The following is a 19,024-nucleotide window of genomic DNA, read 5'->3' on the forward strand; positions in this document are numbered from 1 at the left end:
GTGAACTGAAATGTGGCGAATTGAAGGTGTGGAGACTGGTTGACTGCATGGGGATGAATTGTATTGTAGAGGGAAGTCCAGGAGAGATCTTGTATGCCGGTGTAAGGGGAAGTGAGGTTGGAGAAGGTGTAGGGTTGGTGAGAGTAAGTGTATATATGAAGTGTTTAAACTGATCTGTGGTATATGGACAAGTCAGGGAAGTAGTTTGTAGAAGGGTGAAACACCCAGAGCACAGCAGCAGATGTTATTGAGCAGGGCAGCAATGTTAAAGATACGAAGTTGCAGAAGTCTGCACAGGAAATGACAAATACATGGATGAGTGTTTGTTGTCATTCATGATAAGAGCCTTTTAACGGTGGAAGCATCAGGTTTTGTTTGAGACTTCATCGCATGCAGCTGTTTAGAAAGCAGTCCCTGGAACGCTGATGGAGGTGTCTGCAAACGGTGCATGTTGGGGGAGTTAGGTGTGAAGAGCGGTTGCAAGCAATGTAGGAGCGGCGTAGAGAGAGAGACAGTTCTGCATGTTGAAGTAGAGGAGGCAGGTAATGATCTGAAGTGTGTGGTTTAATTCCTTCAATGGAGAACTATAATGTGAGGGGTGCATTGCATAGACAGTTGTAGGGTGGGTGGCGTGGTGAGAGTGTCAAGTGGGAAGTGAAATCTCAGTTACAGTAGCATAAAATACCAAAAGATAAATGTTTCATTGTCTTCATGTTGGGGGCCCATACCCAATATTAGGGACCCCCAGTGACAGAGATGCCTTGACGTACGGCCTGGGGGCTTAGTCCTATATTTGCAGATATATGCAACCAAGATCTCTGTATTACCTGATTATTATGTAGTTATTTTTCACTGTGTGCAATTGGGATACAAAATGTTTTTTTTCCTAGACAGAATTACCCCTCCCTTTTGGCACCTGAGTGACACACCTCTAATTGAGCAGCTTACCAACAAAAGTGTTGTTCATTGTCAAAGTGCATTGATAGCAGGAGTTTAAATGGGCCAAGTCATTAGGGTATGGCTATACAAATGAAATATGGTGACATGTATCCATGACAAACAGGAGGTTAAATAAGATAAAGCAAGAAGAAAACAATGGCCAGTACATGTTAATGATGCAACAGTTAAGATGCAAAGAGGCATATATGGATGCAAGTCTTCAATTAATCCATTAGGGAGGGTTTCCAGAGTGACGAGATTTGTACTGTTCATAAGTTTTAATTGCAACAGGAACATGGATGAAATACAAGAGAATTATATTGTTAGAATCCTCTAGTTGCTGTGCTATCTTTTCATAAGGCATGGGTTTGTCAAAAATAGAACATGTCAGACTAATTTAATTAGCTTCAACGAGGAAGTCAGTAGGGGGGTGGACTTAGGGAAATCTGTTGATGTAATACTTCTTGATTTCAATAAAGCTTTTGACATGGTGCCTCATAAAAGGTTATTAATAAAACTAAGTAATTTAGGGTTAGGAGATAAACTTTGTGCAACCAGTTTTTCATCAAATAACAATCGGGGACAGAGAGTGGTGGTAAATGGCATACATTCCAACTGGGACAAGGACTAAAGTGGAGTCCCACAAGGTTAAATATTGGGTCCCACCTTGTTTAATATATTAATTTATGTTATACAGATAGAACCATCCTCATCTAGCCCTTTAATAGGATTAAGTGAGTCAGAACTGTCAGATTTAATCCTCTACTGTATTATTCTATGTATTGTATTGCAGCTGAGAACAATTGATGATGAGCCTTGGTGAGCCATGGCTCTCCAGAGAAGCCTAGTTTAAGAAGGCTCAATCTGTAGGTAATGAGTTAGGGCCAGATGTATCAAGCTTCAAAAAGTGATAAAATAAAGAATAATAAACAGCCAGCCAATCAGCTCCTATCATGTTACAGGCTGGCTTTGAAAAATGACAAGTAAGAGCTGATTGGCTGGTTGTTTCACTCTCCATTTTATCACTTTTTAAAGCTTGATGCATCTGGCCCATAGTGAAGTGAGATACTCAATTTTGTGCCGTCTGCAAATATTGCAAAGGAAAATCCCGCCGGAGATTTGCAGGCCTGTGTCGGTGTCTAAGCGCACGGGCACCGGGTGGGGGGGCAGTGGATTTACGCTGTCTTGTCAGCGGGGGTAGGGGCTGCCGCCGCCAAAGTTTCCCGCTGGCTCAACTGCTGTAGGCCTGATGACCCGCTGGGAGACTGACTGACTACTGTTTGTCAGCGCAGCCATGATGCACACGGGCGGGCTCCGGAGGGGGGAGACGGGGGTCAGAATAATTACTCACAAAGTCACAAGCTGCACACTTGTTGCTGTGTGTGGAGTCTGCAGCCGGCAGCGTCGCCTTCTTCTAGTTCCTCCTCTCTCCTCTGCGGACTGCCGTAGCGACGTGCGTAGTAGCTTCCTCCTGCTGCTGGCCAGACCAGCTCACTACCGCCCTCCAGTGGCCGGTGCCCTAGGCAAATGCCTAACCTTGCCTACTGGTGGCGCCGGCCCTGTGTGTGTCAGCTTATTTCACGGTTCTTGGCTTCAAGTTGCCTTTATTGTAAGTTGCTACTTGCTGCTGCTGGTATGTTGCAGTTTAGCAAGCAACTATGTTGCCACTGGGATTTGTAAGATTTTGTGGTTAATAAAGAGGCTTTCACTGTTACAGATCTTATAAATCTCGAATTGCTATTATTATATATGTATTTATTACAATATATTACAGTGTCGGTATTACTCTTGTAAGCAAAGCTATAATGTTCAGTTTAATGTTGTTGTATAGTCCCAACAGACTGGATGGAGTTTTAATATTTATCTGCGCTAAGAGGTATGGGGAGGACCCTTGTGTATACTCAGTTAGTTATAGGAGATCTGTCCTTTTTATATTTATTTTCCAACCTGCGTATACCCCATATCCGTATTTAAGCGGCTTAACCGCCGGATCAGGTGCAGTCAGAGCTCAAAATAATTCTATTATTCTTTTATCATGCAGTCTATATATATCAATGCAGTGTTTATTGCCCAGAAATTAGCGATATCTTCGCTGGGATCAGATTGGCTGTATTATTTAATGTTGATTTTTATGACAGTTGTAGACAGTCTAACAATTAGATGGTCCTCAAAGGTCCTAGAGTAGTTTATAATACTACTCTTTTATCAAACCCCTCCTTATTTAACACCCGGTAATGAGCGGTTTACCGCCGAGTGGCGCAGTAGAAAAATTATATACAATGTTTATTTTAATGTGTTTCTTCAAACATCCAGTCGTTTTAATCACTGAACAATAAGTGCATTAGACAGACACACAATGTTTATTTTAATGTGTTTTTTTTTCAAACTTCCGGTCGTTTTATTCACTGAACAGTAAGTGCCTTAGACAGACACACCGTAAATATATGTCTCCCTTTATGCTGTGCTCGCTAGTATGATTGCTTAATGCTTTTTAATAAATCTATGAGTGGCACACAATAACACTTTTCTTAGCACCATCTAAGATCTGGGGGTCTATGTGTCTATGCACACAGTTCCCTCTCTCTCTGCAGGGCTGCAGGGATCGTGGCAGTGTTTAAATAGGTCCCGAGTGATGCAATGTGCGTATTCCCGGTACCTAATAGTAATTGCATAGGTGGCACACGGTGGTCTTCTAAGTGCCCGCAGTTATCAGGGGCTCACTGCGTTCATACACACAGAGCCCTCTTTCTCTGCCGGGCTATTGGACTCAATTCTCTGCGGTCGCACTTAGTAATGCGCCGCTGTCTATCTGTGCAGATCCCGGGTAACACAGTATACGTGCTCCCGGCGTTTGCTGCGCACACTCGTGCTACTGCAGGTTTCTTTTACAGATATGCATATCTACACATTCACCTGACAAATACAATTACTATAACGTTGCTCACTAATCTATTCCCTATGTGGTCCAACTAAGCTGACTATCTACACACATTATCATCCTATTCTGGCTAGCCAGAATAGGATGATAAACAAAGGTACTGGTGCGGGAATTCCTTCTTTTTGTGTCCTTAGAATACAAAGATAGGCTAACCAGGCTGAATATGTTTTCACTGGGGAAACGGAGGGTGAGAGGTGATATGATTAGTATGTTCAAATACAGGATTGGGAATCATATGGAACTGGGAGAGGATTTGTTCACTAACAGGCCTATACTTAGGACATGCGGGCGTGTACTGAGGCTCGAGGAAAATAAATTCCATACTGAATTAAGAGGATTCTTCACCATTAGAGCAGCCAAATTCTGGAACTCCTTGCCGACGGGGGTGGTTACATCAACTACTGTTAATGAATTTAAATCAAATCTGGATACATATTTGACCACTAAGGGAATCCCATAGCTATGACTTAAGCCCCGTACACACACTGCGATTTTAGCAATAATCGCCAGGGATATGGTCGCTAAGCAACCATATCCCTGTGTGAACGGGTAGACGGTCACCGGGTGCGCACTCCCGTGACCAGCTCTGGGGTGGAGGAGCATGCTCCTGCGACCAGCGGATTCCCCTACCTCTTCCCCCAGCAGTGTCTCATTTTCAACAGCGACCATCTCTGGTCGCAGATGAAAACGGGACACTGAGCAATATATTGATCCGTGTGTACGGAGCTTAACTCAAGTCCGTTACGAGTCAAATAGGTTGAACTCATTGGACAAATGTATTTTTTCATCCTTACTTAATAATACAGAATTTCTTATTAAAATATACCAGATACAACCATTGTTATTAACATGATAATACAAAGTTTGGGGGGAAAGGACCTTTTGGAAATCAGACATTACTATTACTCTAATTACTAACCTGCATTTAAGAAGGTGCAAAAGGACAGTAGCTACATTTTCTCATTAGAAAGAAATGTATCTTACAAGTTTATTTTTCGTTCAATTCTTTTTGTTTTTGTGAAAATAGGGATGTTTAAGACCTAGCCATAAAAATTTGTCTTGGGTTCATAAAATACAATTATGAGAGTACAGTCATCACTGCAGGGCCTTACAGTTTGGTATTAATGCATTGTATACTAGAACAAAATTGCAAAGACTTCAGTACGAAAATTAGGCAAAATAATGGTGCTAGCAACCTGCTGCTGGATTCACGTTATTACAACACTATAGGTAACAATAAAAAAAAAAAAAAAGCAGTGTATAGTACAAATTCCTTACGTGATGGTAAACCTCACACAGACTGATTAAATGAACTGGTAATGATACAGGTAACTTTAGCATATAAGTCCATATATATTAATAGATGGTCTGATTTATGTGATGGTAGGTAATATTATTAATATGCACTCATTGGAATGCGGTTTTAGGTGTTATAATCCAAATGTTCTGTAAATGTATGGCAGTGGGGTTAGTAATTGGCACAAATATTATGCCAAACCATGCCGCATTAATAGTAAGGGCTATTTCACATGCTCCGGCTCCTGCCGGATGGCGAAATCCTGCACGTCTAGGAAGCCATGCCGCATACAGTAGTTTACAATGGAGGGGATGGCCACAGCCCGGCAGCCGTCCCTTCCAGTGGTGGGATCCAACTGCAACCAGGCGGCCGGGCCGAGGCCGTCCCGTGTGAATGGACACAATTATGTCCATTATTAACTAGAGTGTGCGGCACGGCTTTTCGCCGTGCGGGAATTTGCCGTCCGGCAGGTGCCGGAGCGTGTGAAATAGCCCTAATACAGCATTGTTTGGCATGATATTTCTAACAATTACATAACAGTCATAAGTTTACATAACAAATGGTTTCTAGTAACCAAAACGTTTTGTGTTCCTGGAACAAACAGTGTTGCAGTGCAAACTCTGTTTGTATGCAGGGAAAATATTGGCCACTTTTTTATGTAGTGCACAAATGCTGTCAGCTTTGTTTACACGAAAGCTTAGTATTTGGTTAGGACACATTCTTTCTAAATGACAAATCTCTGCACATTTCAGATCTACAGTACCCAAAATATTAAATTGGTAAAATGAGATTGGAGGTAGGCAAATCATATTTCATCAAAACCAGGGAAATTACTGAAGTTAACTTTTTTCTTTTTAATTGCTGCTTGAAATTAAAAGGAAAACTACATAAAAAATGTGATGTTGCCATAATGTAATCCTTTTACAGTGCCATAGTGGAGCAACTGCTGACTTAAAATGGCATTTATGCTTGAATATCTGACCTAGTGTACCTTAGTCATACCAATTTACAGCGTTTCTATGGTTACATGTGTCGTCATATTTCAGCTGCTGTTTTCTGGTAGAAATCTTATTCTAAGTATTAGGAGTCATTACAGTAATGTGCAGTACCCAGTATAGGTTTAATGAGACAACATCATTTATCTCAAACTTTCATGCAACATGTAACAAATACCACTAACATGAAAGCTCCTTTTGCTTTTGCTGAAATGTGAGGATAAGTAATAGCAAACAGAGATTTGAGGGCTTTCTGATCAAAAAAGAAATCAAGAGGCGTAAAGGGTATCCATGCTTTTTATTTCAAGTAGGGAAAGATCTGATAGTGTTTCATCCAGGGCGAACAGTTCTAGTCTGCACTGTAAGATGTCACGAATGTAGTGAAAGCTGCATGTAACGCGACGTAAAACTGGACAAAAGCTTTCAAGTGTCCAAGCCAACATAATCTACAACTGGAGTTGTGTATTCAGGGATCCGGATATTAACCACATAATAATTTTTTTTGGAGCCATGCAGTCACAATCGGAACCATGTTGTACATGGTTTTGGCTGCTCGACTGATAGTGTGTTCAAATACTTGGTCATTTTCAGACAGATTCTGTACTATAAGGAATAATAAAATCCAGATATAAACTTGTGTGTGTGTGTGTTTGTGTGTGTGTGTGTATATATATATATATATATTACACAACACAATAGTGTCTTCAGCGCCCTTGGTTTGTAATGTCCATACAATATAATAAATTAGATACAATTCATAGGTGGTTCTTTTGAAGAAATTTTTCTATTTTTTTTTTTCAAAAAACGTGATCAATACCCAACGCGTTTCGCCCCGTTGAGAGGCTTCATCGGGGGTTTGTGATCTTTTTTCTCTAGTATTTAGTACCCATCAGAATCAAGTCAGATTTAGTTGTAAACAGGTAGAAATTTCTGTTGGTGGCCCAAGAGTTTATTTACCGGACAATAGAACCTTATCTAAAATATGAGCACCATGTAAGATGTAATCTTTCAGAAAAAATGTATCTACAAGAATGCGGTTGAATCTCTCCTAGGATTTGTATTGGGGCATATTCAATGATATAATAGACTTTAATTCCGTAGGCTTAATTGTCACAGGCCAAAATACCTCTCAGATAATTCACTTTATATTTTGAGAATACTCCTTTTAGTATAAGGACATGTGCTCTCCTAGGGATCCAGCCAGCAAGATATAAAGTGAATTATCTGAGAGGTATTTTGGCCTGTGACAATTAAGCCTACGGAATTAAAGTCTATTATATCATTGAATATGCCCCAATACAAATCCTAGGAGAGATTCAACCGCATTCTTGTAGATACATTGTTTCTGAAAGATTACATCTTACATGGTGCTCATATTTTAGATAAGGTTCTATTGTCCGGTAAATAAACTCTTGGGCCACCAACAGAAATTTCTACCTGTTTACAACTAAATCTGACTTGATTCTGATGGGTACTAAATACTAGAGAAAAAAGATCACAAACCCCTGATGAAGCCTCTCAACGGGGCGAAACGCGTTGGGTATTGATCACGTTTTTTGAAAAATAAAAGAAAAATTTCTTCAAAAGAACCACCTATGAATTGTATCTAATTATTTTAAATTATTTTATATTTATATTACTATTACTGTGTATTATATTGTATGGACATTACAAACCAAGGGCGCTGAAGACACTATTGTGTTGTGTATTAATAGGTATTTTCAGTCCCAGCTAGTAGGGGTCTGAGTGTCAACAGCGACCGATTTTACAAAATTGGAATTAAGTAGCGCAATTTCAGAGATTTTGGGTTGTGATATATATATATATATATATATATATATATATATATATACATTCTTCCATCTTTATATCCAAGCCTTCATCTAGGTTAATCAAACAAATGGTTGTTTACAAACCTGCCGCCAAGCAGTTGCTCCTTAACCAGTATTTTCTTTTTGATGGATGGCAGCAGACGGAGCCCACTGCTAAGGATTTCACTTTATGGTCTCCTCTGCACTAAATTCACATACGACTTGACATGGTCTTTCAAAGTATAGTGCCTGCACAACAGATCCCAGGGGCTACTGTTTTTACTAATCCATGGTTGGATCATAGCATGGTCACAGAGGACAAAATAGTCCCTTGGTTTTGCCACTGCTACTTCTCCCTGTTCATTGATGAAAGAATCCTTAACTCACATATGGGCTTGCAAACTATATTTGGATATTAAATGTGCTGTCCATGGGTGCCGAGATTACCACCAAGTTGTTTTGGAATGCCAAAAGCGATTGAGGGCAGTGAAATAAGCATAGTTCAGCTGAAATAAACTAGGCTGCTTAAACTACTTGAATTACACTAAACTAGTATTGCACAAACTGTTCTTCCCCTTTTATTGGGTTAGTCCTGAATTTTTCACCTGAATGCCATTTCCCTGTCATATTTCCTCGAGCTGAAGTCAGAGTGCAGAGATGAACACAAATTTAAGGATTTTTTAAATAAATTTATTGCAAGATGACTGAAATATCCTAGCCAATCTGATACATAATGACCATTTAGGATTTATACAAGGAAGAAACCTGTGATGATACTAAGTGGGCGATTTAAGAGTATCATAATGGCCATAATTTCTCTTGGCTGATTAAAATCTTTCACATGAAATAAATATTGTTCTTCACAATAATGTACCTTGTAACCTCTAATCTTTGAGCTAATTATTGATCTCTAAACACTAGGTGTTCCTCCATGTGGTCATCAATGTCATGCTTGTTGCAGCAGTGGAAGGAAACAATTTGCAGCTTTGCAGATATTGTGCCCGCTGTGTGCTGTATGTCTAACCTTTTTTCAAATGCTTTCCACATAGTGCTACAAAGATAACCATTGTAAAACAATCTTTTGAATTGCTCTTCAACCTTCAGTCATAGATCTCCTGAATCACTCAATTTTTTTTGGCATTATATAAAAAATTCTAACCACTAGTTATTAACAGATTTTCCAAATTCATAATGGGCGCTTTGTATTGCATAAATTCTTGTCTGGCTGTGCAGGACAGTTATTTTTGTAAAATTAATCTTCTAGTCAAGTGGTACCCAACCTGGGGTATGTATACCCTTTCCGGGTATGCTGCAGACTGGTAGGGGGTACAAAATTATTAATGGCAGAAGATGAGGAAGGAGACTCCCACTGCGGTGGACATTGACCACGTTGCATCACTTCACTGGTTCAGTCTGCAGCATCATCAGCATCTCCTCGTGCTTTTGCCCGACCAGTAATCCAGACATCAACATCAATCTGCCCTGCATTGACATATGTTTAGGAAGCAGCAGCATTAATATTACAGGCTTTAGAAGGAACCCTGGAGACTGTGCACAACCAGCGGCCAGACACAGAGGGACCCAATTCCAGACCGCACACTCCTCCTCCGCTCCTCCTTAAAATAAGGATACACATACCACTCATTATTGACCAGGTTTAGGTCGACTTTGCTAATGTCGAAAAAAGCATTAGGTTGACATGAGTTATTAAAAATGTTGTCTTGGATATGGACATAGTCGACATGGATTGTATGTGTGGGGCTGATATCTCAAGCATCTCATGCATCTTATGTGTTTGTGCGGCATAAGATGCATGAGATGATGCAATCGACGAGATTAGCATCTCTTGCATCTTATGTGTTTGTGCGGCATAAGATGCATGAGATGATGCAATCGATGCGATCAACGAGATTTTTACATTGGAATCAATGTAAAAAGCCCCCAAAATCCCAATTTTAATTGCTAACCCCCCCCCCCCCCCCTCATGGGTGAAATGACCCCCCCATTGTTAATGCCACCCCACTATTGACGCCAACCCGAAGCGTGGCGAGCCCGCGAGGGGCGGCGGTACGCGTCCTCCGACCTTTTCATACCCCCACTATCCACGTCGGCGTGGAGTTGATTTTATATAGTGCAGCGAGCCACCCAGCCCGAAGCGTGGCGAGCGCACGCAGAATACATGTAAAGTAGTCCGCGCACGCCACGCTTCGGGCTCGGTGGCTCGCTGCGCTCACCACACTATAAAAAATCAACTCCACGCCGATGTGGATAGTGGGGGTATGAAAAGGTCGGAGGACGTGTACCGCCACCCCTCGCCACGCTTCGGGTTGGCGTTGATAGTGCTGGTGGCGTTAACAATGGTTATTGGGGGCTCACGATTTTTTATCTCATGGATCTCATGCATCTTATGGATGCATAAGATCCATGAGATTAAAAAATCGGGTCCATCGCGTTGATTGTATGCCTTAAGTACCTTAAACTTAAGGCATACAATCAATGAGATGGGCGCCGTGCTAGGAAAGCAGTACCTTATTTTTTTGTACTCAATATGGGCTTTATTGTAGAATTTCATAGCCATGTACTGTAGTGCTAGTGTAATAGAAGTTTTTGTATGAATTTATGATCGATGGGATCAAATACTTTCAAGCCTTTCACCTTTTAAACCTCACGGAAAGAGGGAGAACAGGGTAAACGTACATTGTGTCCATTGAATTGCATAACTCCACTGATGACTTTCCTCCATGGCTGGAACAAAATTAGATTTCTAGGGGCTCTTCCACCTGGGCTCTATTCCAACATTAGAATGACCTATATGAGGAAAAGTGAGGTCTGGTGTCTTCAGTATCTTAAATCCTGCAGAGCAATAGAGGTTTCACTTGGATGTAAAAAGAATGGTGTCGGTTGATAGGTTACCGATGTAGGTCGACAGGCAATAGATCGACATTTACAAAAGGTCGACATGCTAATGGCCGACATGTGAAAAGGTTGACCTGAGTTTCGCATGATTATTTTTTGGGGGGCTCTGTGCCTTTATATGCTTGCCACACAATTATAACATATCTCTATGCCGAATGGAAGGAGAAGCAAGAACAAGTAAAAAATAATGAAAAAGTAATGTTGCACTAATTGGGGTTCTATGTCGACATATGCCAACATAGACAACATAACTGTGAAACTCGCGTTGATATGTGTTAACATTTTCCCTTTTGACCAATAGTGGTCAACCTAATGATCCATAACGTAAATCTGCAACCTTATCCAAGCAAAGAGGAATGTCCTAAAAATAGTATCAGTATTACATTTTAAACTTTATTGTGGCATCTCTGCCTATAGTACTTTCTACGGCTTAATGAAAATACTTTTTCTTTATATTTGGTTGAATGCATATGGTTTGTACATTGTGTTGTCCATGTAAGGCTCCCATTGTCCTTCAGAGACATTTTAAATTGTATGGTAAAACAGCTTCCCCCAGTGACCGTAGATCAGTGGTTCCCAAACGGTGTGCAATGGGAGCATCAGGACACTTGCAGGGGTGCCTTAGATTTGTGGTCCAGGACCAGCTCAAACTATTTATGGTCAAAGTAATAGACAAAACCATTGCTTGTGGCTTCCAATCATAATTTGTGGCCCAACAGAAGGGAATCCTGTCCCTCACTTCATAAATGACCCTAAAAAATAAAAATAACATATAAACACAAATTTCAGAATTTTATATTTTTTCTAAATTTGTCAGTTTTTTGGGCCTAGGGGTGCGTGAAAAAAATTATTGGATTCTTTAGGGTGCCGTGATTAAAAATAAGTTTGGGAATCACTGCCTTAGAGACTGGAAGTAGCTAGATCACATTTGTAAATGCTATTCTTTTGATTGTTTCGTATTCCATTATTGGTAATAATGGTTTTCAATTAATGTTTCTCTTTTCAGTATGCTGTTTTGTTCCTGCTTGGATTGTTTGTCCTCCTACATCGAGAATAATAAATTGACAATCAAACACAGATTCAGTCTATGTTTAAACATTTGTAAGTTACCGGAGTAAGAATTCCAAAAAGAATGACCTCATCTAGCGATGGAAAATTTAACATTTGAAACCAGTATTTTCTTTTTCTACATGCGTGTATGTGCTCGCTCCTTGTTAAGGCAGGGATAAAATTGAGTGTTTAAAGATGGGCCCAATCTCTGCCGTGGCGTTTCTACCTCCGTGGCCTCAAGAGGGTCATTAGTGATTATCTGCCGCACTGTTTACTTTTTCATTTGTTTTTCTTTGTGCTTGGGTTTTATTTTTAATGTAGCTATAGATTTCAATTTAAACCAAAGTCCTTTTTATTGTTTAAATTATAAAGCCTCTCAACAATTTATTCTGAAGTGCCTAAGAATCGGTGTATGTGCAGTAATCGGACATTAGCATTTAAATAATATTGACGTGTTCATGTTGGATTGAAAGCATTGTGATGACTATATCATTAAGTAATACAGCTAAAATAACTTTTTCCTGAGTGAAAGGCTCCACTTTTTTTTTTTTTCTACGAAAAACAAGAGACAGTCGTAGTTTTTGCGTGTAGAAATGTGTTGTTTTATCTGCTAAATGTGATTGGCCATGTTCACATTCGGCCCTCTTCGGTACTTGCTGCTGTCCTCATCCTTGTAAACTTATAATGAGGGTTAAGGCAAGGTCCTATCTGTGAAATTGAACTGTGTCTGGAATGAGTGTTATGCAACATATCTTTTTATGTTACTTACACTTTTAATATAGTGGAAAAGATGTGGTTTTGTTTTGTTAGTTTTTTAAATCAAAGTAGATTAGATTTTTTTCCCATAAGCAAGGTCAAGCCTATAATGAAAAAACTCTCCCCATTGGTGTAAACTGGCACATTTATTCTTCTGACTAGGTTTGTTTAGGATTATTAGCTAACATTTGCTCTAGTAAGACATTGTCCTACTTCCATTTTCCTTTCACCATTGCTTATAACATTCCCAGGCCTGGTCTCATCCAGGCACCAGCCTGCTCACACACTTCAACATGGACAATAGTTTTAGAAGGAAATAGAAGCCAGCGATAGTATAGACTTGAGTAAAGTGTTGAAGTCCCATTGTAGCTGGTATTATTCAATATAGCTGTGTTCTTTTCAAAGACTGCCCTCCACTTGTAAGCATTTGGTGTAAGAATGAACAATATTGTCAGATTATTAGGAAATCTTTAGAAACCATCTACATGGATCGACATTCCTGTTCTGTAGCAAAACAAAGTTCTCAAAAATTTTGACTCTGGTAATCTGTATTTATGGTGCACTGAAATGGCAGTTTCTGTTTTTTCACTGTTAGGTATAACTTGTGTGTTGCAGTATTTTATCTTTCGTTACAAGTTGCATTTGGACAGTAACCAGTTTCTAACCTTTGTTACGAATTATTTTTGGAATAAATAATTGAGGACCAAAATGTTGGCAAGTAAGTATCTTGTCTTTCCATAAAAATAATGCCAGTGATTTGATCGCAAAGTCAAATAGGATTACATTTAGTGAAGCCTCTCATTTATCAAGGGCTGTGATAATGGGAGATGGTTAAGAGCGATACAACCAGAAGGCAATTGCTGGCAGTGGAAAGGGTTCACATTCATTTATATGGTCAAATCCATGCAGTATTTGTACTAGTCAGCAACTGTGCGTTCTCTGCATAATTACATATCTCCATATGAAGCATACACATTAACTAACAAGGAAGCACTGTATATTTGTAAATATTCATTCTGCTGTCCAAACTTGACAAGTACAGTTGATTAATTATTTTCATTATAATTTTTAGCTATGAAACAACTGAACTGTAACAGGCATAATCCCCTTTCTGCTAGTTTACTTTCAGAGATTGATGGTGGATTTACAAAATGAATACATAAGAAATGTAAAATCATTATACCTATATGACTTTATTAAAGTGCAATCCTTTGTAAATGGTGGCAAGTGATTTATTACTGGCTATTGCGTATATTTCAATTCGGCATTCTAGGTAATTCGGGTTGGTACCAGATGAGTGACTATAATGGGGCTTTGATAAAAAAAAAATGTGCCCAGGATGACTGTTATATTAGACATGATCTGGGCAATGTCTTTGCTGTCGTATACATAGTAAGTCGGATACGTTCCTATGAGATTGTTTGTTAGGATTTGTCATCTAGGTTATCCCACATTCCTAAAGGGACATTAGATGTAAAATGTTGCAGCCTCTATTCAAGATTGTGTGTCCATGCTTAATCATTCTCTCCAGGGCAAATAAGACTCTGAGAAAGAGGGATATATATATATATATATATTTTTTTTTTTTTATCTCCAACTTTTTTGTGTTTTTAAAAGTTCATACTTGTGCTTCAAAGCTGGAAAGCGTCTTTAAATGTACTAAATTATGTATGTTAATTATGCACAAAATTATAACCAAACCCTTTAGGAAAACTACATCTTACTGTCAGACACATCAGCAACTATATTTTCTTACATTTTCATATATATATATATAAAAGTAAGATGCGCAGCTTCATGATTGCATAAATAGAATATCCGTAGTTTCCTGCATTTACTTTCCATTTTCTATCTGTGTTTTGCTTCAATTTGCAATTCATTAAGACATCTGTTGTCAGGAATATGAGCTCAGACTGTTTGCTCAATGATACGTTTTAAAGCTATGAGCAAGAAAAGCTGGTGTTCAATAATAATCACAATATATCAAAATTGAGTATTGAGCTGAATAATATTACGTTAAATAGAGTGTTTATACTTCTCTAATGCTCAATCATCCATCTTGCTACTCGACTACAGATCCCATATCCAAAATGATTGAGGATACAGTCATTCGGTCTACACCAACTAGGTCGACAGATCATTAGGTTGACACAAGCATTAAGTTGACAGTAAAAACGGTTGACATGGGGTTTTTCACAGGTTTTTTTTTAGCCGACGTGCCAACAGGCGGTATTTCCTCCCCTACCTTCCACTAGGGCATGGCGGGTGAATACGACCATGCCCGAAGCGGTGCATGTGGATACGGTGCACTTTAAACTGTGTCCATGTCGTCCATGTCGACATTCATGTAAAAGAAAGATAACGAAAAACCCCATGTCGAACTTTTGACTGTCGACCTAATGCTTGTGTCGACCTTGAGCGATGGCGACCTTGCTGCCTGTCGACCTAGTTGGTGTAGATCTAACAACCCACACCCAATGCTTGGAACCATGAAGTATTTTGGATATATTTGCCTACCTTTTTATGAGAGATCTTGGGGATGGGACACAAGTATAGAATGAATTTGTTTCATATACACTTTAAACACACAGCCTTAATGTAATTGTATACAATAATTTAAAAAACGTTGATCTTTAAACAAAAGTTTGTGTACATTGAACTCTCAGAAATAAAAGGCTTCACTATATTGGTACCACTTAAAATAAATGTGTGCTTTGGAATATTCCTTTTTCTAGTACTTCTGTATACACTAACAGAGCCTGACTGCTAAGCAGATCTTATTGACAGAAATGCACTATGTTGATTAGTTGAATCGAGGGTGTAGCTACCATAGGTGCAGGGAGTGGTATGATGTCCAGAGAGAAGACTCGTTGTAATGCATAAGATTAACTCATGGGTATTATGGTACAAAATATGACCCGGGGCACTGTAATGTTGCACAATATGAAGTGTATGCACTATAGTGCAGCATAATACCAACTGGGTGGACTGTCTTGATGTGGACTGTGGGTGCTGTTACGTAATGTCTACAGGAAGCCTTACTATGTGATCAAGTGTACTAAAATTGGGAATAGAATGAAGTCGGTAGTGTGGGGCATACAATTAACAAATGCTGTATAGAGCAGTATCTAGAAGCATTGGGACAGGGCCCCTTCAAAATGTTTCTATGTGGTCCACAATGTTCTGGCTGTGCCCCTGGATGGAATCTTACATGGGGACAAGGCCAGCACTATCACAGCAATTTCTGTGTGGACGTAATACTGTATAAGAGCTGCAGAAAACTGTGGTTATCTATTAGAAAACTTTTTTTCTTTGGGGATTAACTGTTATAGGGCCTGCACAAGTAAAACTTAGATTAGTGCTGCGCTTAGTCTTGATAGATTCGGTGATTTGTAGTGTATGTTTAAACTTGCATACTGGAAGTTTTATAAATGACACAATGATAATTTTAAATCAAGTTTACTAAAAATGTTATTGGCATTTACAAAAACAGAAAATGACTAAACATGACTAAACATTCCACATATGACATTAATTCTATGCCTACATGTTATAGGGCCTGCACATGTAGCGATGTGTGCAGATTAGCATTCTAAGCGATGCTAGATTGCTTAACGCACAGCGTAGGGCTGCACATCAGTGATGTAGGGGACATTTTCTGAGCAATGTTGTTAAATTAAGTAACATCGCTCAGAAAATGCCTCAGTATATTGCTACATGTGTAGGACCCATTAAATATACCTCTATAGGGACTGTTTATAAACTTTATCAAAACAAATTTCTCTGCAGACACAACCCTGACAGTTTTATTATGTATAGGTGATTGATTAGTTGGGGGGAAGATGGAATTTCTTCTATATCTTAAAATGCTTATGGATTTCTTCTTAAAGCTTGGTTTGCCAAAACACAATCCTAGTTGCTAACTGCCAACCAAACTCTAGGTATGCACTTCTGTAAGCCATGCGTGGTAGTCTAGTATAGACTATTTTCTGTTCTAATATGGATACACATCTCCATCTATTTTCTGGTAACCGGGTGTGGTCTGCACACTGACCATTAGAAGTAAAAACAATTTAAAAGCTGTCCATGGGAAGCTGATATTTACTATTCTTTCCTAAACTAGAGCTTTGGTGGGACTACAGCAGAGGTCCTCCAAACTATTTTGCTCTGGGACCCCATCAGACAATAAAAATAATTATGGGACCCCAGCAATTTACTGTAGAGGGTCATCACATCACATGTGTAGGCAGCAGACAGCACATACATGGCAGCATTGTGGAGGCACAAAATTATGGGAGGAGTCTAAAATAACAGACAAATTCTACAGATTTTTCAGACTCCTTGAATCACTGACTGAGATTAGAAAAGTCATCAGCCTGATGGTCAGCAACATGGAGTCGCGACCCCATTTTGAGAAGGTCAGGACCCACAGTTTGAGAACCACTGAACTACAGAATTACCAGTAATATAAAATTAAACTAGAAGAGGTCCAGCTATTTCAGCCTTACCTTTTATGACTCTGGAATTAACTGGCATCCCCATTGATGCTTTCCTTGGGGGTAGATAGTGACGGTAAACCTAACCTTAAGTGTTAAATTGAGAAGCACGTCAAAATATCAGACAGTATTATGAAATGCAGGTAGGCAAATATTAATGAAGATAAAAACAATTAAATAATTGACATGAATTTGAAAGTAGTGCTGTAGCCACCAGACCCAGGTACTGCATGTGCATTGCCTACAGCAGTACGAATGTGTTCATATTGTTTCTCATGTGTATCAAAAAAAGGTAAGTAGTGTAATGATATGTGCTTTCAGTGTCACCGTTGGAGCTCTTGAAACAAAAGAAAGGTTGGTGAGTTACAAGTGTTTTGCAGCGCCGTACAAAGTGCAAACAATATAACCGTACAGGGAGACAAAACCTTAACATTTCAGTAAACAAATAATGAAAATAGAGTACAGGTTACAAAAAAGCATCAATTCAATACACACCACAGCTTAGATGTTATTAGTGAGAAAGTAATCAGCATAGTAGATGGGGTTGGTGGCCATGGATAGAGATGAGCCTTAACCATCTGGATTGTAAGCGGACAAAGATAGTAGTTGCTGAGTAGGGGAGAGCTGTAAGCGAAGTGTGAGGTGAAGAGGCCCTGCTCAGAGGAGCTAACAATCTAGTGGGAAGGGGCAAAAGACACATGACATGAGGTGCAAGCAAGTTGGAGGTTGCTTGATGGCAAAAAGATCAGGTAGTTATTTACAGTGCTGCAACAATTAAAGACTTCTGAGCTGGCTGTAGCTTTCAAATATAGCTTTAAAAGGTAAAAATAATTAAAAGGGTGCAACAAATGAGTTTAGAGAAATTTAAAAAATAGTGTGGAAAAAAGTGAGATGTTTGCTGCTATGATAGGAAATGTTTCCTGTGCCTACGGTTCTCTTTTGAAAACAGATAGTCTTTTGAAGGAGGGGTCTTGGATGATGCCAGAGCCTAATTAAGATCACATGGGATCACAGGTATGGTACTTTCATGGGTTCAGCCTCTGTTTGTCACAATTGGAGCAGTCTGTAGGAAGCACTCGGTGAATGAGCTGAATTTGAATAAAACATCAAATTGTTCTAATTCTCAAGATACAATCATTTTGAGGGCCTTACAAAGTTTGACATTCTTTTTATGGCACCAGTCAGCTGCATACTAAAATATCTCCTAATACATATTCTTAAAAAGTGTAACTTATTTCTTTTTAAACATGTGGTTTCTCACTAGAGCAAGTTTTCGCTCTCAAATGTGTGTATAAACCTGAAACAGCACCTGTAGTAGAGATGAAACTAGCTCTTATCTACAAAGCAGGCCATTAACAGTACCACATACAGGAACAAAGCTTGAAAAAAAAAAAAACATTTTGCAATCAAATAAATGGAGCGGCTGTACAGAAAGTCTTTGAACTTTTTTCTTCTTTTCATGGTGCCTTCTACTGATACACAACTCTGCTTTGGGAAGCCTTTTTTTTATCAATAAAGCTTTCAGCTGGGTCACATTGCTCTTGGCTCCAGGAATGTAGAGTGTTGAAAACCATTGTAGAAAGAAGTAGTGAACACTTTCACCATGAAAGACTTTCAATGTTTTTTGTAGTGCGTTCAGCTTTTTCTAAAGTGTTGAGTAGAAGTTTCCACCCCCCAAGGAAGGAAGTTCATGGATACTAAACCTGTATTTCCATGCATACAAAAAAAATGTAATTGCTACATATATTTTTACACAATTTTATTCTTTTTTTTTTTATAACATTTTATTGAAAAGTTCAAAACTGTATAACATAATGTAGTACACA

General features: G+C 39.1%; 1 protein-coding gene across 1 annotated transcript in view; it reads left to right on the forward strand.

The window, feature by feature from the left end:
• Positions 1 to 13,920, forward strand: part of SEC11A (SEC11 homolog A, signal peptidase complex subunit) — a 50,115-nt gene extending 36,195 nt beyond the window's left edge. Inside the window, exon 6 of the mRNA XM_083183139.1 lies at positions 11,903 to 13,920. Coding sequence (XP_083039265.1) covers positions 11,903 to 11,953 — 51 coding nt within the window. The 3' untranslated portion in view covers positions 11,954 to 13,920. The remainder of the gene's footprint in view (positions 1 to 11,902) is intronic.
• The last annotated feature ends 5,104 nt before the right edge of the window (positions 13,921 to 19,024 follow it).

The sequence above is a fragment of the Crinia signifera genome, chromosome 4 (genome assembly GCF_055691185.1).
Source record: "Crinia signifera chromosome 4, ASM5569118v1, whole genome shotgun sequence".
NCBI lineage: Eukaryota > Metazoa > Chordata > Amphibia > Anura > Myobatrachidae > Crinia > Crinia signifera.